At 45.0% G+C, this 23,402-nt stretch overlaps 1 protein-coding gene across 8 annotated transcripts in view; it reads left to right on the forward strand.

Annotated features, from left to right (window-relative positions):
• The window catches only part of tmem94 (transmembrane protein 94), a 137,482-nt gene that overhangs the window by 32,428 nt on the left and 81,652 nt on the right, over positions 1-23,402 (forward strand). For all 8 annotated transcript variants that reach the window (XR_009770386.1, XR_009770387.1, XM_061705672.1 and 5 more), the window contains 3 exons: positions 1,933-2,069; positions 9,915-10,120; positions 13,846-13,994. Coding sequence is in view for 6 of the 8 variants with exons in the window: in XM_061705672.1 (XP_061561656.1) it covers positions 1,933-2,069; positions 9,915-10,120; positions 13,846-13,994 (492 nt within the window). In the remaining 2 variants the exon portion in view is untranslated. The remainder of the gene's footprint in view (positions 1-1,932; positions 2,070-9,914; positions 10,121-13,845; positions 13,995-23,402) is intronic.

A 23,402-nucleotide genomic window follows, 5' to 3' on the forward strand; every position in this document is an offset into this window, starting at 1 on the left:
AAACGACATGGTGCCCATTTTTCTATACTCACTAAACATCCTTGGTTACCATATTACGCTGTTTTTAAATGGTTTATTTTGTTTCATGAGGGGAAAAAAACTATTCAGTTATCTGGCCCTGTGAGAAAAGGTAGTTAAATCATGAATTGGTAAATGGACTGCACTTAGATAGCGCTTTATCTACACTATCAGAGTGCCCAAAAGCGCTTTACAAAGCCTCACATTCACCCATTCTCACACACACACACACACACACACACAAAACTGGGTGACTGCTGCCATGCAAGGCCCCTCTGGGAGCAAATTAGGGTTCAGTGTCTTGCCCAAGGACACTTTGACATGCAGACAGTTGGAGCCGGGATTAGAACCAGCTACCCTTTTGCAGTTTCCCCACTTTAAGATCATCAAGCACATATATAAGACAAATACAACCCAAGTGAACTGAAAATGCTGTTTTTAAATGGTCATTTCATTTAAGGGGAAAAAAAGCAATTCAAAATTACTTGGCCCTGTGTGACACAAATAATTACCCCTCTTGTTAAATCATAAATTAATTGTGGCTTATCACAATTTTTGGTTGTTTTCACTGATCACACCCAAGCCTGGTTACCAGGTAACTTTGAATAGTTTTTTCCCTTGATAAATGAAATCATTTAAAAACTGCCTTTTAAGTTCACTTGGGTTATATTTGTCTGATATTTATATTTGTTTGATGATCTTAAACCATAAAGTGGGGAATCTATGCAAAAATATAAGAATTTGAGAAGGGGGCCAATACTTTTTCACTGCACTGTAGTCACATTAGTAGGTGTTCCCAGTGGAAAAGTTCCACTGAGAAGTGCAAAAAAAAAAAAAAAGACTGGTCGTTCCATTTTCATCACCACTTGTTGCAGATGTTCTCTTCCTTTATCGGTCATTTTCTGATCTTTCTCTGTCGAGCCGTATTAAAACTATGTGCAAATTACCCCAAGCTCTCCTTGGACGTCCTCCGAAGCACCAGTGGATGACGCCTCATCTCTGGGCCTGCTCTGTGGGTTGTTTGAAGAGTTATAATTTACTGTAAAGTATAACATCGGTACTAATCTTGTTAGCATGTCAAGCTTTTCTTATCACCATATGCTAGCACTTAGGTTAGCACAAAATTCATTGTTTTATTGTTTTACGTGACTGTTTTACGTGACAGTGACAGCAAGTTGATTTGTTGAATGTTTTGCGAGCACGATTCAAAGTATGATTATTATTGGTAGAATTGTGCGCAGTGCATGTCTTTTCCCCCGACATTGTCACGATGTGACTATAGCGTATACACATCGCGATGACGATGACCAAACAAAATAACGTGCAGCCCAAGTTCCTGTAACACAAATAGCATGTTCCAGACTCCAGAGACTTGTTTCTTATTCCTCTTAAAGCCAATACCGCCGCCATTGTTCGGCCGTGACTGTCCGTTTTATGTTATGTTGGGGTCCGTGATATCGAGGTTCCACTGTTTAATCATTACTTCCACGTCGGCCATATATCTCAATGCCAAATGGATATTTATTTCTGCTGTTACTTTTGTTTCTGTGCTCAACCAACAATTTTTTTTTGTTCGATGTGACCAGCTGTATGGTTCACCATCGGGGAGAAACAGCTCAATATTGATTCAATATTAAGAGCATCAATAATCACTCACATTTCATTTTCATAAAAACAGAATAATGTGTTCCCATAATTTTATTTCAGTTCCCTGCTGTGTTTAGTTCCTCTTGCCTTGTTTTTCTTGGTTGTTTAGCTTGTCACTTATAACAGTACGTGCAGGTGAATTCAAAGAATGTAGTTTTGTTTAAAAATAATAATCCAACAGACAGATCATTAGATGTAATATGAACAACATGAACTTGATACACAAAGTAAGAGATTTTTTATTTTTTTATTTTTTTACCTCTGCAGTTCTGGTAATGAGGTGGTGAATGCTGCTGCCCTCCTCATCCTTTTGTTGTTGAATCTGATGCTGGTCAGAAGACAGGAGAAGCTCAAAAGGAATGAGATGGTTCGGCGTCTCAAAGGCATCATCACACAGCTCAGTGGTGAGTTGGGCCTTTTCATTACCCATCCATCAAGTTTCTCTTGCCCTCAATTGGTTGTGGTTGAGCTGGATCCTATCCCATCTGACTTTGGGTGAGAGGTGGGGTATACACTGGCAGTCAATCACAGTAATTCCTTCCCTCAAAACACAAACAAATAATCCGCCTAACCATCCTTCCACCCGCCCGTCCGTCCGTCCGTCCGTCCATCCATCCATCCATCCATCCATCCAACTTCACCCAAGCCACCCATCTTCTTCCGCTTATCCGTGGTTGGGTCGTGGGGTCGGCAGCTTTAGCAAGGAAGCCCAGACTTCCCTCTCCCCACTAGCTCCATCCAGCTTTTCTTGACGTAAAAGCAGCACCTTAAAATCTGCTCTGATCTGGACATTGAGCCAGTGAAGGCAGGCCAATACAGTGGTGATATGGTCATACCTCAAACACTTTTTTTTTTTTTTTTTTTTGGGACAGCCCATATATATATTTGTTGTCGTTGAAGGACCCATACTTTGGAACCCCTCTACCATGATAAGGTGACAGCTCAGGGAAGGGCATAGATACACAGATATATATTACAATAAATGGGGTTGAAAATGAAAGGGTACCGGATAATGCATTTCGACGAGTCATATGAGAAAATGATCTGGAAGCCATATATTGAGCATGTTCAATCTAAAATAGTGGAAAATGTTTATAAAGTCAATGAAATACGAGACCATAAATCACTCCACACACTTTACTGCTCTCTCGTTACTCCATATTTATATTTACAAAGAACAAAATCATTTTTTTTTTTCAATCACATATATTAACATTCACATTGTATATCAAACAGCACAACTAATGTACAGGGCCAAAAACAAAGAACTTCCAAAACACATTTAAAATAGGGAAGGTAATTACCTTTTCAGGGCTGAACACAACTTTAAAATAAGCGCAACCAGAAAAGGTTTTTGTCAGTTTTTGTTGTGAAACTGTGGAACAGTATCAGTGAGGAATCTGTCAAACATAAACCACTTTAAAAACATAGGTTATGGGGGAAGGGAGGAAAGCTGCACAGTATGTGTATGAACAATTGTGTACAAAAGGAGTATCTGTAACATTTGCACAACCAACATTGTCCCAGATGATCGCACTACTCGTCACTTTAAACCGCATCCACTCCTTGAAGTCTCAGCGCCCTTTGCACAATGGTCATTGCACCGGACTATTGCAATATTAGTCGTTCGAACTGCTCTAAGTGCTAGAGGACTCTGCATCTTTTTGCACAATTGTTTTTGTCAATGTCTTTATGTCCCCAAAGTGTTCTGTAAATTGACTGTCTGTTGTACTAGAGCGGCTCCAACTACCGGAGACAAATTCCTTGTGTGTTTTGGACATACTTGGCAAATAAAGATGATTCTGATTCTGATTCTGATAAGCAAAAACAGTTTAGTATGTACAGACCCTCGCCAAAGAATTAGAAGATAATGGAAAAGTTTTCTCCCCCCCCCCCATAATTCCATTCTAAAAGGTAAGATTTCATAGATTATAGATTCAGGGCCTAGAATGTAAACAATTTCAAGTATTTATTGTGGCAGGAGATGATGTGCCAGCAAGAGAGATGACCGTGGGCTTCAGCGGATTACCAAACAGAGAAGATTCAAGAATCTATCAGAGATTCAGAAAGAGTTGAATGATGCGGGATTTAACTTAAAAAAACACCACATTCTGACGCATCCGGGAGATGGGCTACAACAGTCTGGTTCCTCGGGTCAAGCCACTTCTGAGCCTTAGCCAATGTAGTAAGCGTCTCAACTGGACCAAGGAGAACAAGGATTGGACTGTTGGCCAGTGGTCCAAGGTCCTCTTTTCCGATGAAAGTAAAGTGTTCCTTTCATTTGGGAATCGAAGTCCAAGGGTTTGGAGGAAGACTGGTGAAGAACAAAACCAAAGCGGCTTGAGGTCAAGTGTGAAATATCCACAGGCAGTAATGATTTGGTGTGCAATATTCAGTGCAGGTGTTGGTAAACACTGCTTTCTTCAATCCAAGGTCACTGCAACAGTCTACCAGACTACGCAGGCTTTTGAACTTTGCGTCCATAACAGTTCAGACGGTTCTTTTCCTCTTTGGCCTCTTTAGACACGATATCCACAATTTCCAAAAACAATTTGAAATGTGGACTCGTCGGACCACAGAACACTTCCACATGATGAAATCCTTAAATTCCTTGCAATTGTACGTTGAGGAACTTTGTCCTTAAACTGTTCGACTATTTTCTCACGCACTTGTTCACAAAGAGGTGAACCTCGCTCCATCTTTGCTTGTGAATGACTGAGCAATTCAGGGAAGCTCCTTTTCTACCCAATCATGGCCCCCACCTGTTCCCAATTAGCGTGTTCACCTGTGGGATGTTCCAAACAGGTGTTTGATGAGCATTCCTCAACTTTCTCAGACTTTTTTGGAACGTGTTGCAGCCATAAAATTCTAAGTGAATGATTATTTGCTAAAAACAATAAAGTTGATCAGTTTGAACATGAAATATCTTGTCTTTGTAGTGTATTCAATTAAATATAGGTTGAACATGATTTGAAAATCATTGTATTCTGAGATAGGGGTCATAGGGGTCGGGTGCAGTGCGAGCTGGGTGGTGGCCGAAGGCGGGGACCTTGGCGATCCGATCCCCGGCTACAGAAGCTGGCTCGAGGGAGGTAGAATGTCACCTCTCTGGCAAGGAAGGAGCCCAAGCTGATGTGTGAGGTTGAGAAGTTCCGACGAGATATAGTCAGACTCGCCTCCACACACAGCTTGGGCTCTGGTACCAGTCCTCTTGAGAGGGGTTGGACTCTCCCACTCTGGAGTTGCGCACGGTGAGAGGCGCCGAGCAGGTGTGGGTATAATTATTGCTCCCCGGCTCGGCGCCTGTACGTTGGGCTTCACCCCGGTGGACAAAAGTGTAGCCTCCCTCCGCCTTCGGGCGGGGGGATGGGTCCTGACTGTTATTTGTGCTTATGCACCAAACAGCAGTTAAGAGTACCCACCCTTTTTGGAATCCTTGGAGGGGGTGCTGGAGAGCGCTCCCGCTGGGGACTCCATCGTTCTGCTGGGGGACTTCAATGCTCAGGTGGGCAATGACAGTGAGACCTGGAAGGGCGTGATTGGGAGGAACTGCCCCCCCGATCAGAACCCGAGCGGTGTTCTGTTATTGGACATCTGTGCTCATCACGCATTATCCATAACGAGCACCATGTTCAAAGCATAAGGGTGTCCACATGTGCACTTGGCACCAGACACCCTACATCGCAGTTCGATGATTGACTTTGTAGTCGTGTCATCAGACTTGCAGGCCGCATGTCTTGGACACTCTGGTGAAGAATGGGGCGGAGTTGTCAACTGATCACCACCTGGTGATGAGTTGGCTCCGATGGTTGGGGAAGATGCCGGTCAGACGTGGCAGGCCCAAACGTATTGTGAGGGTCTGCTGGGAACATCTGCCGGGAACGTCTGTCAGAAGGAGTTTCAACTCCCACCTCCGACAGAACTTTGCTCATGTTCCGGGGGAGGCGAGGGACATCGAGTCCAAGTGGACCATGTTCCGCGCTTCCATTGCTGAGGTGGCCGACCGGAGCTGTGGCCGTGAGGTGGTTGGTGCCTGTCGTGGCGGCAATCCCCGAACCCGTTGGTGGACACAAACAGTGAGGGACGCCGTCAAGCTGAAGGAGTCCTATCGGGCCTTGTTGGCCTGTGGGACTCTTGAGGCAGCTGATGGGTACCGGCTGGCCAAGCGGAATGCAGCTTTGGTGGTCGCTGAAGCAAAAACTCGGGCATGGGAGGAGTTCGGTGAGGCCATAGAAAGAGAGCGACTTCCGGACGGCTTCGAGGAAATTCTGGTCCACCATCCGGCGTCTCAGGAGGGGGAAGCAGTGCACCATCAACGCTGTGTATAGTGGGGATGGTGCTGCTGACCTCGACTCGGGACGTTGTGAGCCGGTGGGGAGAATACTTCGAAGACCTCCTCAATTCCACCGACACGCCTTTCTTTGAGGGAGCAGAGTCTGGGTTCTCTGAGGCGGGCTCGCCTATCTCTGGGGTTGAGGTCTACAGAGGTGGTTAAAAAGCTTCTCGGTGGCAGGGCCTCGGGGGTGGATGAGATTCGCCCGGTGTTCCTCAAGGTTCTGAATGTTGTAGGACTGTCCTGGTTGACACGCCTCTGCAACATCGCGTGGGGGACAGTGCCTCTGGATTGGCAGACTGGGGTGGTGGTCCCCCTTTTTAAGAAAGGGGACCGGAGGGTGTGTTCCAACTACAGGCGGATCACACTCCTCAGCCTCCCTGGTAAGGTCTATTCGGGGTGCTGGAGAGGAGGGTCTGTCGGGAAGTTGAATACCAGATTCAGGAGGAGCAGTGTGGTTTTTGTCCTGGACCACCTCTACACCCTTGGCAGGGTCCTCGAGGGTGCATGGGAGTTCGCCCAACCAGTCTACATGTGTTTTGTGGACTTGGAGAAGGCGTTCGACCATGTCCCTCGGGGTGTCCTGTGGTGGGTGCTTCGGGAGTATGGGTTACCGAATCCCCTGATACGGGCTGTTCGGTCCATGTATGACCGGAGTCAGAGTTTGGTCCGCATATCCGGCAGTAAGTCGGACTCGTTTCCGGTGAGGGTTGGACTCCGCCAAGACTGCCCTTTGTCACCGATTCTGTTCATAACCTTTATGGACAGAATTTCTAGGCGCAGCTGAGGCGTAGAGGGGGTCCGGTTTGGAGGCCTCAGTATTGGATCTCTGCTTTTTGCAGATGATGTGGTTCTGTGTGCTTCATCAAGCCGTGACCTCCAACTCTCACTGGAGCAGTTCGCAGCAGAGTGTGAAGCGGCTGGGATGAGAATCAGCACCTCCAAATCTGAGACCATGGTCCTCATTTGGAAAAGGGTGGCATGCCCTCTCCAGGTCGGGGATGAGATCCTGCCCCAAGTGGAGGAGTTCAAGTATCTTGGGGTCTTAGTTCACAAGTGAGGGTAGAATGGAACGGGAGATCGACAGGCGGATCGGTGCAGCGTCTGCAGTGATGCAGACTTTGTATTGATCCGTTGTGGTAAAGAAGGAGCTAAGCCGGAAGGCAACTCTCTCGATTTACCGGTCGATCTACGTTCCTACCCTCACCTATGGTCACGAGCTGTGGGTCGTGACTGAAAGAACAAGAGCCCGGATACGAGCGGCCGAAATGAGTTTCCTCCGCTGGGTGTCCGGGCTCTCCCTTAGAGAGAGGGTGAGAAGCTCAGTCTTCCGGGAGGATCTTAGAGTAGAGTCGCTGCTCCTCCACATTGAGAGAAGCCAGATGAGGTGGCTGGGGCATCTGATTTGGATGCCTCCTGGACGCTTCCCCGGTGAGGTGTTCCGGGCACGTCCCGCCGGGAGGAGACCCCGGGGACGACCCAGGACACGCTGGAGAGACTACATCCTTCGGCTGGCTTGGGAACGCCTCGGGATCCCCCCGGAAGAGCTGGATGAAGTGGCTGGGGAGAGGGAAGTCTGGGCGTCCCTGCTAAAGCTACTGCCCCGCGAACTGACCTCGGATAAGCGGGAGCAAATGGATGGATGGATGTCTAAAACAGATAAATATCTGGATGAGCCAAAATTTTATTCAATTAAACCACAACAAAACTGAGATAATTGTTTTTGGCAATAAGAAGAAGAATAATCACTTTTTATTGTCATGAACATGCATGCATGCACACGAAATTTGTTCTCTGCATTTAACCCATCACAGTGAACACATACACGTTAGTGGAACACACTGGAGCAGGGGGCAGCTGAAGCGCCCGGGGAGCATTTCGGGGTATCAGTGTCTTGATCAAGGACACCACAGCCGTGAGTCCGGGGGATGTTGGCGGATGGTCCAGTCGGGGTCTTGAACCTAGGTCCCCCACAGTGGCAGGCGATGATCTTAACCATTGGCCCACGGCTGCAAAGAAAAGAGGATTGCGTTAAGTAAATACCTGGAGTCACTCTCTTTTAAAACCAAAGACCAAGTCCGAAACCTTGGTGTTCTGATAGATTCTGACCTGATTTTCAACAGTCATATCAAATCAATTACTAAAACTGCCTTTTACCATCTGAAGAACATATCCGGATTGAAGGCTTGCATCTGTCGAGCAGACCACGAGAAGGTGCTTTTATCTCAAGTAGACTTTTGTAATGGTCTTCTGACTGGACTCGTAATGGTCTTCTGACTGGACTCGCCAAAAAAAAGCAAAAAGAGCATTAAACAGTTGCAGCTCGTTCAGAATGCTGAAGCTTGGGTTCTGACCAGAACAAAGAGATCAGCGCATATTACTCCAATTCTAAAGTCTTTACACTGGCTTCCAGTCAGCTTTAGAATTGATTTTAAAGTTCTGCTACTGGTCTATAAATCACCCAATGGGTTAGGTCCTGAATAGATGAAAGAAATGCTAATAACATATAAACCCAGTAGGGCTCTGAGATCGACAGACTCAGGTCAAATAGTGGAGCACAGAGTCCAAAGCAAAGATGGTGAAGCAGCATTGAGCTATTATGCGGCACACAAATGGAATAAGTTGCCAAAAGAAGTGACGTCAGACCCAAGTGTAACTGTTTTTATGTCCAGGTTAAAAACTCTTCTTTTTTCTCATGCTTTTTAGAGTATTTCCATTTTTAAATATTTCTTGCACTGCACGCTGTTTTAATTGTACTTTTATTTTACAAAAAAAACCTAATAATTTTCTGTTTTAAATGTTTGAGCTTTTTTTTTCTTTGTTTTTAAATGCTTTTAATCATGTAAAGCACATTGAGTTAACTTGTGTATGAAATGCATGATATAAATAAATTTGCTTTGCTTCAATCCATCTCTAACCCTTCACCATCGGACCCTTCCTCCACAGACTCAAGCGGGTCGTTGGCGTTTCCTGAACGATATGGCTCAAATAAATAAGGTTGAAGTCCTTTGGAACTTCTGTAGTTGTCTTCATCACTCAATTTAGCTTCTTCCTCAAAAGCAATCAATATATAACACAAATCTTCGCTGAAATCGCTCAGAACATCTCCGCTTCAGTGTGCTCCGTGATCGTTGTTTAGATTTAGGGTTACCCTCATTATGTCACATGGCGCCGGAAAATGATCCCTGCGATCATCTGCACGATGGCGCATATTGTGGTGTGTGGAAAAATCGGCATTAACATTTTTTTTTTGTGTGTTTAAAAAAAAAAAAAAAAAAAAAAAAAAAGCTGAGGAGTTCTACTTTCTACTAATGTCTTGAGTTAATCATGACCGAGACACTTTAAGCTACTGCAATGATTGCGCTAGTAATGATTTACCAATTTTCTGACGATGATTTTAAATGGGTAAATTGGTTTGTTCTCCTCATAAATGGCAAAATAGTCTCAATAATCAATGTGATTTCGCAAAAATACAAAAAAAAAAAAAAAACTGGTGCAATTCTTTTTAAATTTGTGTAGATAATATGGTTGTGTTAATGCGTAAAATTATCTTCAAGATATTGTCAAAATATTTATCGATTAATTTGTTCGATTAGTTGGCGATTAATCGATTAATTGTGACACTTCTCCCAATAAGGTTATCGAGTGGATATTATCTTCATCCTGAAATTTCACACGACAGCCGAATATGCCTAACATTTTTGTGAGCAGCGAATAAATATCTGTGCACGTTTGTTTAACTGTTGGATTTTTCATCAATAAAATTAAGGAATGCTGGCTAGATTTATAAGACAACTTTTCAACTTAGTTCTGGCTCAATTAGTAAAACCTTGTAATTGAAAGAAGTGTACTACTGGACATTACTGTTTCATCTTTATTCACTCTTTTAATGACATCTGTTATTCATCTACTGCAGATTATCTTTCCGGTTGGCTTGGCGAAGTGCGGTGGCTGCCATGTCTTTACCCCGATCTCTACACGCCCTCCTCCCCGTCGTGGTCCCTTCACTGGACATACCGTGACTCCCAGTTGGTCAATCTGCCTGTCAGTCTGCTTGTGGAAGGAGATATAATTGCTCTCAGACCTGGGCAAGAAGCATTTGCATCTCTCAGAGGAATAAAGGTTAGTGTTGTAAAATCAAGGGATGTGTAGGTCCAGTATACACCTTTCTGAAATAGTTGCTTCATTTTTTCTGTACAGTGAAAACATTTGGTTTTTAAATCAAAAGTCATATATGAGCTGAGAGAGTCACAGTTCAGCTTTTTTTTTTTTTTTTCAGGTATTCGCATTAGACTTAATGTTTTATTTTCTTTGTTTCCTATCACAGCATGAAGCCACTGACATCACCAAATGTTTGCAGTCTTGTTTTGTGATTGTTTTCTAGGTTTCTACTCTAGTCTTATTGCAGTCATTGTTTGTTTTGGAGGGCTTCCACCCTTCAGTCTCCTTTTTAGAAGGTAAAATGCATGCCCTTTGGCAGGAATGTCAAACGTTTTTGCTCAGGGGCCCAAAACTCTTAAGCACGCCGAACAGGATAAACATTTATTGAACAGACCAAAGCTGTTTTTTTTCAATGTGAATCGAAACACACTATTATTCCCAAATACTTAACCAAATATCTTAAAACATGTTGCTCTTCATAAAAAATGTCAAAATTATACAAATACAAAATATTTGTGAGAGAATGCACGACTGAGTGTTCTGTTTAGATGCTGGAACCTTTATCAGAATCAGAATCATCTTTATTTGCCAAGTATGTCCAAAAACACACAAGGAATTTGTCTCCAGTAGTTGGAGCCGCTCTCGTACGACAACAGACAGTCAATTGACAGAGAACTCTTTGGAGACATAAAGAAATTGACAAAAAAACAAACAGTCACTGAGCAGTAAAGGGTTGCTAGTTATCTGGTAATGCCGGTACATTAGTATTATTTTTTTGACAATTGTGCAAAAAAATGCAGAGTCCTCTCGCACTTAAAGCAGTTCGAATGACTAGTATTGCAATAGTCCGGTGCAATGACCATTGTGCAAAGGGCGCCGAGACTTCAAGGAGTGTATGCGGTTTAAAATGACGACTCGTGCGATAATCTGGGACAATGTTGATTGTGCAAATGTTGCAGATACTCCTCAGTCAGTGTGCAAATGGAGCAGATGCTAATCTGGCATGAGTGGCCAGTATATGCAAATAGTGCAGCATGGCGAGACAACTACAGTGAGTGCACGAGGAATGTATAATTGGCCCCACAGAAATGTGACAACGAACTCAAGTCAAAAAATTGCCAGCATGTTGTAATGGAATTGTAGGTTAGGTGTTTAAGAAGTTGATCGCAAGAGGGAAGAAGCTGTTGGAATGTCTGCTAGTTCTAGTTTGCATTGATCGGTAGGGTTAGATGAGGGTAGGAACGTAGATTGACCGGTAAATTCAGAGCTTCGCCTTTCCACTTCACAACGGACCGATACAAAGTCCGCATCACGACAGACGCTGCACCGATCTGCCTTTCGATCTTCCGTTCCAATCTTCCCTCACTCGTGAAGATATCTGAACTCATCCACATGGGGCAGGATCTCATCCCCGACCTGGAGAGGGCACGCCACCCTTTTCCGACTGAGGAGCATGGTCTCAGATTTGGAGGTGCTGATTCTCATCCCAGCCGCTTCAAACTCTCACCGGAAATGAGTCCGACTTACTGCCGGATATGCGGACCAAACTCTGACTTCGATCGTACAGGGACCGAACAGCCCGTATCAGGGGGTTCGGTACCCCATACTTCCCGAAGCACCCCCCACAGTAACCCCCGAGGGACACGGTCGAACGCCTTCTCCAAGTCCACAAAACACATGGAGACTGGTTGGGCGAACTCCCATGCACCCTCGAGGACCCTGCCAAGGATGTAGAGCTGGTCCACTGTTCCACGGCCAGGACGAAAACCACGCTGCTCCTCCTGAATCTGTGATTCGACTTCCCGACGGATCCTCCTCTCCAGCACCCCTGAATAGACATTACCAGGGAGGCTGAGGAGTGTGATCCCCCTGTAGTTGGAACACACCCTCCGGTCTCATTTCTTAAAAAGGGGAACCACCACCCCAGTCTGCCAATCCAGAGGCACTGTCCCCGATGTCCACGCGATGTTGCAGAGGCGTGTCAATCAGGACAGTCCTACAACATCCAGAGCCTTGAGGAACTCCGTGCGAATCTCATCCACCCCCGGGGCCTTGCCACCGAGGAGCTTTTTAACCACCTCGGTGACCTCAACCCCAGAGATGGGAGAGCCTGCCTCAGAGAACCCAGACTCTGCTCCCTCATGGGAAGGCGTGTCGGTGGAATTGAGGAGGTCTTCGAAGTATTCTCCCCACCGGCTCACAACATCCCGAGTCGAGGTCAGTGGAGCCCCATCCCCAATATACACAGTGTTGGTGGTGCACTGCTTCCCCCTCCTGAGACGCCGGATGGTGGACCAGAATTTCCTCGAAGCCGTCCGGAAGTCTTTCTCCATGGCCTCACCGAACTCCTCCCATGCCAGAGTTTTTGCTTCAGTGACCACCAAAGCTGTATTACCAAAGCTGCTTGGCCAGCCAGTACCCATCAGCTGCCTCAGGAGTCCCACAGGCCCAAAAGGCCCGATAGGACTCCTTCTTCAGCTTGACGGCATCCCTCACCAACGGGTTCGGGGATTGCCGCCACGACAGGCACCAACCACCTTACGGCCACAGCTCTGGTCGGCCGCCTCAGCAATGCAGGCGCGGAACATGGTCCACTCGGACTCGATGTCCCCCGCCTCCCTCGGAACATGAGCAAAGTTCTGTCGGAGGTGGGAGTTGAAACTCCTTCTGACAGGGGATTCCGCCAGACTTTCCCAGCAGACCCTCACAATACGTTTGGGCCTGCCACGTCGGACCGGCATCTTCCCCCACCATCGGAGCCAACTCACCACCAGGTGGTGATCAGTTGACAGCATAGCCAGTGTGGACCAAGGAATGTACAGTGGAACCTCGGGTTACGGACGGCACGGTTTCTGAACAATTCAGGTTACGTCCAAAATCATCGCAGAAAAATGTCCTCAAGTTACGTATTATTTTTGGTTTACGAACGGTCGTGGTATGGACGAACGGAAGGATCTATGTTGTGCTTCTATTCGTGCTGCGTGGTGATCATTGACTGTGCAAAAGGCATTGCCGTAAAGTAAAAACTAGTTGTTTGCTCCGCACCGTAAAACGGAAATCTGTACATGGCGGAGGTTCCTCCTCCACATCCTCAATCATCCAATCATACATTTAATTGTGTTTGTGATTGACGTGGTAAAATAAATCCGGAAATAATTGTGGTGAAAAAAAAAAAAATCCCATTTCGAATATGTATTTTAATTATTGAATTGTAGCATCTCTTTATTTAAGACAGCGAACGGTTAATGTCAGTGTAATCGCCTCAAAATAGTTGTCAACATAGATATGAACACAAGATACGCCAGTGCGTTGGAGCAGCCCGGCTAATCAACATGCCAATGTGGCAGCCATCTTTGCAGGGACGAAGTTCCCAGAGAAGATAATGCAAAGACATTGAGATTAACTTGCTCATTTCTCAACCGATTTTCATGACAATTACTGTTTTGTCAATGCCAAAGCGTATGCTATCAATACACATTTACAAGCAGATTAATGGCATATCCATTCATTTTAATCGGGAAAGATGATTTGAAATATGAGTGTTTTGAGCTATGACCGTGGTTACAGAATGAATTAAACTTAACTCAAGGCACCTCTCTACTTAAAAATCTGCTTTATTCGCTTGATCTGTCACTCTCAGCAGTATTACAAAACCACTCCTTTTGATCAAATGTTTTTCTACTCAGGATGATGAACACATTGTTTTGGAACCAGGAGATTTGTTTCCTCCATCTTCTCCATCTCCTGCACGAGCAAATGAGAAAATAGGACCCCAGAGCCCACAACATCATCGTCTCTTCAGAGTTGTCCGGACTCCGGTTATAGACGTAGTCAGGTAGGAACCTTGATCTCTTTTACATGCAGTACATGTCAAAATCTAATTGTATCCCACAATAAATAGTCCATTGTGTCAAGTCGTGTATTACACTTTGCAGTCTCAAACTGCAGGCCAAACTGGATTGCCATATAGTATATTAATACTGATCAGGCTTTAAACACAAATACTTAACTTAAAAGACTGTAAAGCTTTGGACCGAGAGACCTTCGTCACCCAACGTTATGGAAGCCAATCAAAGTCTGTGTCTGTCACATAATGCCACCTGCAGAAATGCCTTGGTCAGCCGTAGGAAGTCTTTTCAAATGTCTGAGAGGCATTTGTGATGCAATCAATACAAAATTGAGCTCACAAAACCCGTTTATATGTGTGGAAATATAACTTTTTTTGTGGATAATATACAGTAAAGACAATTCAAAATATTAACGTCAAGCAAAGTAAAAATATTGTTACACATACAAAGTAGGATATGTAAATCAAAATAACAAAAATGGGTTGTGTTAGATATATTGTAGAAGTTATCATTTATTTGCTTAGCTTGCATTAGTATTATGGACAATGTTTAGAAAGAAAGATGTCTCGCCTTCAAGAAGATGACTCAGCAGGAATCATCTGAGAGAAGGACGTGGCCGGGACGTGGCAGGTGCCATGTTTTCACCTTGAAACCCTACCCTTAGTGTGTTGTGTCTTGTAGCTTAGTACGTTATGTCTTGTAAACTTAGAAACCTCCCTATTTTCAAATAAATGCAGGAGCGACGGGAGAGATTGTTTAGAGCGTGTTGAGAGGCTGTAACCTGAACAATCTCCCATGCGCCCTCCTCATGAGTAAAATGACCAACGTCTTCATTCCTTTTGTGTTTATTCATTATAATGTTTGGTGAGATAAATCCAACAGGTTGTGTCATCTCAAAACTATATTACTGGAAACTTCTGTCTCTTGAGCATTGTACTGTTAGAGGTTAGAAAACAAGGAGGTTAGAAAACAAAGAAAAGTTGCGGTTCGGGTGTAACTGATGTCACCCACCTCCCCCGGAATATGAGAAAAGTTCTGTCAGAGGTGGGAGTTGAAACTCCTTCTGACAGGGGATTCCGCCAGACGTTCCCAGCAGACCCTCACAATACGTTTGGGCCTGCCACGTCGGACCGGCATCTTCCCCCACCATCGGAACCAACTCACCACCAGGTGGTGATCAGCTGACAGCTCCGCCCCTCTCTTCACCCGAGTGTCCAAGACATGCGGCCGCAAGTCCGATGACACGACCACAAAGTCGATCATCGAACTGCGACCTCGGTTGTCGTGGTGCCAAATGCACGTGTGGACACCCTTATGCTTGAACATGGTGTTTGTTATGGACAATCCGTGATGAGCACAGAAGTCCAATAACAGAACACCGCTCGGGTTCTGATCGGGGGGGGGGCCGTTCCTCCTAATGACGCCCTTCCAGGTCTCACTGTCATTGCCCACGTGAGCATTGAAGTCCCCCAGCAGAACGATGGAGCACCCTCTCCAGCAGTGCCTCCTCAGGGATCGAAGGTCAAGGGAATTCAATGTTGGTTTTTGGCCTTGCCACTTCCGTGCAGAGATTCTCCAGATTCTCTGACTCTTTTGAATAAATGATAATGTACTGTAGATGATTTGATACTGATCGTGGTGGTACAATTAAGGTGCAGATGTACAATTAAGGTGCAGATGCCTTTAACTGGTATTCTTTGAAAGGGTGCTGAACAGGTTGAACAGGAGTTGATAATTCATTTGATGATGCATTCTCTTCTAAATTTGATGTCCTGCGGACAGCCACAAAATCTGCAAATTATACCTGGAAGTTAAAATGGCCAAATATAATTGTTTTTTTCTTAATCCCATGAGTTGTGATTGAGTATAAAAACATCTCCAAGCAGCAAATGAACGAGACATCTTCACAGATCGCTTCAGTTTGGCACATTCATTACGGCTGTGACATCAATTTACGATTCAGAACTCATGATTACTGTACTGTAAATATTTTCTATGGTAATATCTGGCAGCAGGTGTCACACATCGGTGCTTATACATACTTCAAGCAAATTAACCATGTTTTGTTTTTAACAGTCCACCACAATTTTTTCTAATTTAGAACTATAATTTAAAGATAGGGTGGCACGGTGGAAGACTGGTTAGCATGTCTGCGTCACTGTTCTGAGGACCCGGGTTCAAATCCGTCCTCGCCTGTGTGGAGTTTGCATGTTCTCTCCTGCGTGGGTTTAGTCCGGTTCCTCCGGTTTCCTCCCACATCCCAAAAACATGCATGGTAGGTTAATTGAAGACTATAAATTGCCCGTAGGTGTGAATGTGAGTGCGAATGGTTGTTTGTTTATATGTGCCATGCGATTGGCTGGCGACCAGTTCAGGGTGTACCCCGCCTCTCGCCCAGAGTCAGCTGAGATAGACTCCAGCACGCGCGCGACCCTAGTGAGGATAAGCAGTAAAGAAAATGAATGAATAAATGATTTGAAAGATTTAAGATTTTAAAGACCAATATAAAAATTACTTAATCAATGGAATGGATGGCTTGTTTTTCAAACCCACCGAGAGCCACAGCACAGGGTTTAAAGGGCCACATGTGGCTCTGCAACCGCGGTTGCTGACCAGTGGTTTAAGACTGTGGTTTGTCTATTTCATGACTGAAATAATCAGATCACATTGTATGACCAATTCATGCGAAGCCAGGTAATTCCAAAAGGTTCACATACTTTCTCTTTCAACTCTATATAAGGTGACCTTGAGGGATATATATTATTATTACATTATTGTTGTTACTGTTATAACTTGTGGATAGGGTTGGGCATCGTTTGAATTTGAGCAATTCCGGTCCCGATTCCGGTTCCGAACGATTCTGATTCTTTTAGGAGTCTGGGTCAAAACAGTTTGCATGGTTTAAATAAAGGGTGTCCAAATTATGAACATCCATTTTCTTAGCAGCCCGCACTATAGACTAAAATGAACATTTGACTCGGGGTTCTTTATAACCAGTATCAAGATCAAACCTATGAACTAAAAGGCAATGCGTGTGGAACTAACCCAATTGACTTGATATTTATTAATTAATCTTCCTGCTAAAAGTTAAATATAGCAGTGTTAAAATTGTTATTTGGGACTGTTTATCACATCAAAATGGTTTATATGTGCACGTTTTAACTTGACTTCCTTTTTTTAAGCCTGTAGCCTTTTATTTTGAAGGGTACGCACCGGAACTCAGCATTTTGCCACGATGAGTAACTTCACACGGCACCGGTGATTTTTAAAAATATTTTTATGGATCAAACCAAATGCTATAAAATGTTGATTTCTTTCCTTACCCACCACAAGGCACAAGGTTAGTATTTGTGATACTGTGAGACGACCTTTATGTGACTTTTGTCCCAATTCGTTGTGATGTAAAATTGCTATGGTGAAATTTTAGCTCAATGTTAAGGTTTTTTTTTTTTTTTCTGTCATCGGCACTTACATTGGTTTGAAGACTAAAATAAATGCTAAAAACCATCAGTACAAAAGTGCAACCAACCGTTTACCTTGTTAGCTGTCTCAATGTTGGCATATACATATTTTATTGTGTTACTCACCCAATTGACTGAGAGTTGACTTCACTGACGCTCCGCGCGGTGCAGGCTGAGGCTCGGAGCGCGTCCGAGCGCTACACATCATGAAAGCCTCCTTTGCACAATATAATCTTATTCCAAGTGTTGCACTGAGGCTCATTCCCTCCCAATGGCGTCCAAAGACGTCATTTATAATCTAGGTATTCCCTGCCAATGTTGTCTAAAGATGTCAATCCTTTTTTTTTACGGTGATGGGTGGGGGAGGGTCTTGTGCAGTTTGTGTGATCGTCAAGCCTCTGGATAACTGCAAAGAGGAATGGCACCCTGTAGAGGGCAACAATGGCTTGAGGTGCACGTCGCTCCCTCAGATTGAAGAAGAGGAAGAAGAAGGAGGGGGCGGGGTGCAGGAGACAATGAGAAGATGCAAGCATAATGGTGGAAAGATGGCGCCTACCAGTGTGGCCGCCTCGGTAACGCGCTCTCTAGTATTGTCTTTGTTTTTGTGTTTTTCGTCCGTCTTTGGAGACCTTACACGACTCACTTACACAAGGGGAGACCTGCTAACCATCAAGGAGGCTACTCCGGACTTTCTGTCACCAACTTTCGAAAATCCGCTCAGTTTTTTCCCCGAGTTACTCACCGGAGCGGCGTCCGCGGTTTTCGGCGCATGGATGCGGAAGCGGCGCCACAGAGGAAAACGAGCCGGAATTCAGGTGAAACTCCGCAAGAGAGGACACAGATTGGCGTTCCCGTCGATCCACCTCGCGAATGTACGCTCCCTACCCAACAAAATGGACGAGCTTCATCTTCTGTTAAAGACCAGTAAAGACTTCGGACGTTCCGCGGCCATGTGCTTCACGGAGACCTGGCTTTGCGACGCTGTACCCGATGGCGCCGTCACGCTTCCCGGCTTCAACATTCATCGAGCGGACCGCGACATGGAATCATCGGGAAAAACGAAGGGCGGCGGGATATGCCTCCATATAAACGAAAAATGGTGTACGGACGTCACGGTGCTCAGCACACACTGCAGCCCGCATTTGGAGTCGCTGTTTCTGAACTGTAAACCATTTTACGCGCCACGTGAGTTTGCATCGTTTATACTGGCTGGAGTCTATATCACACCGCAAGCTAACACGAGCGCCGCATTGCTAACGCTCGCCGAACAAGTCAACGAAATTGAAAAAAAACACCCTGACTCACCCCTCATTATTCTCGGGGACTTTAACAAAGCTAAACTCAACCACGAACTCCCTAAATACAAGCAGCACATCGACTGTCCTACCAGGGAAAATAATACTTAAGACCACTGCTACACTACGGTAAAAAACGCATACCGTGCTATACCTCGTGCAGCCCTGGGCTCGTCTGATCACGGCTTAATTCACTTAATACCGACGTACAGGCAAGAACTTAAATGTGCGAAGCATACAGTGAAAACAGTCAAAAAGTGGACCAATGAAGCCAAGATGGAACTTCAAAGCTGTTTAGACTGCACAGACTGGAGTGTCTTTGAAAATTCAGCTGGCAGCCTGGATGAATATACGGACACTGTCACATTTTCATTTTCTATCAGTTTCTGTGAAGAGGTTTGTGTACCAACAAAATCATTTCGGACATTCAACAACAACAAGCCGTGGTTCACTGCTAAACTTAAGCAGCTTCGCCAAGCTAAGGAAGATGCATATCAGAGCGGGGACAGGGCCCTGTATAATCGAGCTAGAAACCAGCTTACTAAAGAAATTAACATTGCAAAGAGGATCTATGCAGCAAAGTTGGAAAAACAGTTTAGCGCGAACGACTCGAAATCAGTCTGGCGTGCATTCCAATCGCTGACTAATTACAAGCGACGATCCCCCCAAGCTGAGAACAATAGCACACTAGCCAACGACTTGAATACCTTCTATTGCAGATTTGAAAAGGACAGTTTCACTCCACACACCCACCCGGCCGCACCCGCGACCACAACCACACCTCTGACTTCTGCGTTAACCATCCATGAACAGGATGTGAGACGCATCTTCAAACAACAGAAGATTAACAAAGCAACAGGACCGGACCATGTGTCCCCATCCTGCCTCAAAGTCTGCGCGGACCAGCTCGCTCCAGTCTTCACTCAGATCTTTAACAGATCTTTGGAAATGTGCGAAGTTCCATCCTGCTTCAAACGCTCCACCATCATTCCAGTCCCCAAGAAACCTGCAATCTCTAGTCTGAATGACTACAGGCCTGTCGCTTTGACATCTGTGGTCATGAAGTCCTTTGAACGTCTCGTGCTGGACCACCTCAAGAGTGTCACAGGTCCCCTGCTGGACCCCCTGCAGTTTGCCTACCAAGCGAACAGGTCTGCGGATGATGCAGTCAACATGGGACTGCACTTCATCCTAGAACACCTCGACAGTGCAGGGGCCTACGCGAGGATCCTGTTCGTGGACTTCAGCTCAGCGTTCAACACCATCATCCCTGAACTCCTTTCAACCAAGCTTCTCCAGCTCAGCGTCTCACCTGCCATCTGCCAGTGGATTTACAGCTTTCTGACGGGCAGGACACAGCAGGTCAGGCTGGGGGAGGCCACCTCATCCACACGCAGCATCAGCACTGGGGCGCCCCAAGGTTGTGTCCTCTCTCCGCTGCTCTTCTCTCTCTACACGAACGACTGCACCTCAGCGAACCCGACTGTCAAGCTCCTGAAGTTTGCAGATGACACCACTGTCATCGGCCTCATCAAGGACGGTGACGAGTCTGCATATCGACAGGAAGCGGAGCGGCTGGAGCTGTGGTGCGGGCGACACAACCTGGAGCTGAACACGCTCAAGACGGTAGAGATGATCGTGGACTTCAGGAGGCATCCTTCGCCACAGCTGCCCCTCACGTTGTCCAGCTGCCTTGTGTCAACCGTCGAGACCTTCAAGTTCCTGGGAATTACAATCTCTCAGGACCTGAAGTGGGCGAACAACATCAACTCCGTCCTCAAAAAGGCCCAGCAGAGGATGTACTTCCTGCGGCTTCTGAGAAAGCACGGCCTGCCACCGGAGCTGCTGAGACAGTTCTACACAGCGGTCATCGAATCGGTCCTGTGTTCTTCCATCACAGTCTGGTTTGGTGCTGCTACAAAAAAGGACAAGCTCCGACTGCAACGGACAATCAAAACTGCTGAAAGGATTGTCGGTAACCCCCTACCCACCATTGAGGACTTGCACGCTGCCAGAACTAAGACAAGGGCGTGCAAAATCCTCTCGGACCGTCTGCACCCCGGTCACCAGCTCTTCCAGCTCCTTCCCTCAGGTAGGCGCTACCGATCAACGCTAACTAGAACTAGTAGACATTCCAACAGCTTCTTCCCTCTTGCGATCAACTTCTTAAACACCTAACCTATAATTCCATTACAACAAGCTGGCAATTTTTTTGACTTGAGTTCGTTGTCACATTTCTGTGGGGCCAATTATTTATTACTTGTGCACTCACTGTAGTTGTCTCGCCATGCTGCACTATTTGCATATACTGGCCACTCATGCCAGAGTAGCATCTGCTCCATTTGCACACTGATTGAGGAGTATCTGTAACATTTGCACAACCGACATTGTCCCAGATGATCGCACTACTTGTCACTTTAAACCGCATACACTCCTTGAAGTCTCAGCGCCCTTTGCACAATGGTCATTGCACCGGACTATTGCAATATTAGTCGTTCGAACTGCTCTAAGTGCTAGAGGACTCTGCATCTTTTTGCACAATTGTTTTTTGTCAATGTCTTTATGTCCCCAAAGTGTTCTGTAAATTGACTGTTTGTTGTACTAGAGCGGCTCCAACTACCGGAGACAAATTCCTTGTGTGTTTTGGACATACTTGGCAAATAAAGATGATTCTGATTCTGATTCTGATTCTGAAAAGAGAGAAGACAAAATGAAAAAAAGGCAAGAAAAATATTCCTGCGACCGACAGGAATGACGCCTTAGATCATAGGTGTCAAACGCATGTTCCAAATTGTCATAATAATAAATAATAATGTTGAGATATTGCATTTTTGTGTTACCATACCCTTCTTCTACAGTAACTTCAACAAACTATTATCCTTGTCTTCTGATTTCAAAAGTATTTATCCCTCAATTTGTTGTGTAATGGTAATAATATAATTTGGTGATTAAACATTTATATGGTTTCACTGTTCTAACAGCCGTCCGAGGAAAATCATAACTACAATGCGGCCCGAGACAAAAATTAGTTTGACACCCCTGCCTTAGATCATGCAAATGAATAAAGGATGACGCTCCGAGCCGATCAATATGGCAAGATGCTCTCGGTCACTTACCAGCTGATCGTCTGCCGACCAGGATTTGAGTAAACGGGATCCTGAATTGTGATGAGTGAACTCCCTCTGGATCTCCTGGAAGCAGCCGAGCTTCATCCCGAGCTTCCCCCGAAAGATAATGGTGACGAAGGTAACTCGTTTTCAGCTAACGTTAGCTACATTTAGTGAGCAAGTACGCTTTTTCAATCCTTGTTACATCAACATAATTTAGTCCCACTAGTCTGTTGCCAGTACTGATTTGAATTTTCCATCTTGCAGTAATTCAACACCCGCGAGTCGCATGTCTTTCAGTATTGCGACGAAGAAGAGTGTTTTTTTTTTTACTCTTGCAAAACACGTCATCAATAAAAAGTATTCTCCAGAACCCGTATGTATTTTTTAAAATTTACAGGTTATTCATCCAGCAGATGTTCGACTCCCATTCTAGTACACAGTGCAAACAAAAAAGGCAATTGAAAGCTTTTTTTCCCTCCATGTCCCACTCCAGCAATTTTAACACTGTATTTTTATAGTAATAGTTTTATTTCTAAACTGCACAGGTTGTGCTTCAAGCAGACGTAGGGACTGGTTTCAAGGACAATGACAACCACACAAGATCCCATTCAGCGCCACCAAAGAATAAGATGCAGATGTGGATAAAACCTTGCTAGATTTTATGCGGAAGGTAATAAAAATCTGGACTATTGAGCAAACGGTTGAGGAGGAGAATTAGGAGGAAGAACGTGCAAGTGTGGGAGCCCCATTTGTTAAGGCATTTTTGTCTCATGTAAATTCTGTACATAATTACACTTGTAAATAAATGTATTTTTCTGTCAAACTGACTTTCTCAGTGTTGTTTTATGTTCAGATGTTTGAGATTTTCACGAAAGCAAAAAATATTGGCGTCAAAGTCATTATTCTGCTTGATCTGTCTGCTTTCACGCTGTTTTCTCTGGGGTTTTTTTCCCTTCAGAAACAGATTTGGCTGAAACTAGCCTATATTTGACTGCTGATTACTCAAGAACGGTATAAGCTAGAGACAAACTTTTTTTCTGATGGAAGAAGGAGAGTCTGATCTTTCTTTTGGTGTTTACGTAGTCATAGTACACAATAGTACACAATATTCTGCTTGAAAAATGTGTGAAATTGCTCGAAAATGCCTGGCAGTCTGGGGGATCCCTGCTCAGGAAACGGCTGGCAGGTAACGCATGCATGTTGACAAAGTTAAGACACTTTTGTTCGCCGCCGCCGTCGTTGGGCACAAGCACGTCTTTGCGCGCGTTCGTCGTTAGTTTTTGGCGCTTCTTCGTTGGGGCCGGCGGACTAGGCATCCAATTTTTGAACGATTCCGGGAGAACCGGAACGTTATTCCCGTTTCCAATGGGTTCTCGATTCTCGATGCCCAACCCTACTTGTGGAGTTGATCTATTAAAGGCCCAACTGACGTAAAGTCTCATGAGATATGCTAAATGTTTGTCTTGATGATCACGCTAGTGCGAAATTGGGCCCAATAATCCAAAAATATATTTTTTTTTAATTCTACT

Source organism: Phycodurus eques, chromosome 19, assembly GCF_024500275.1.
Source record: "Phycodurus eques isolate BA_2022a chromosome 19, UOR_Pequ_1.1, whole genome shotgun sequence".
Taxonomy (NCBI): domain Eukaryota; kingdom Metazoa; phylum Chordata; class Actinopteri; order Syngnathiformes; family Syngnathidae; genus Phycodurus; species Phycodurus eques.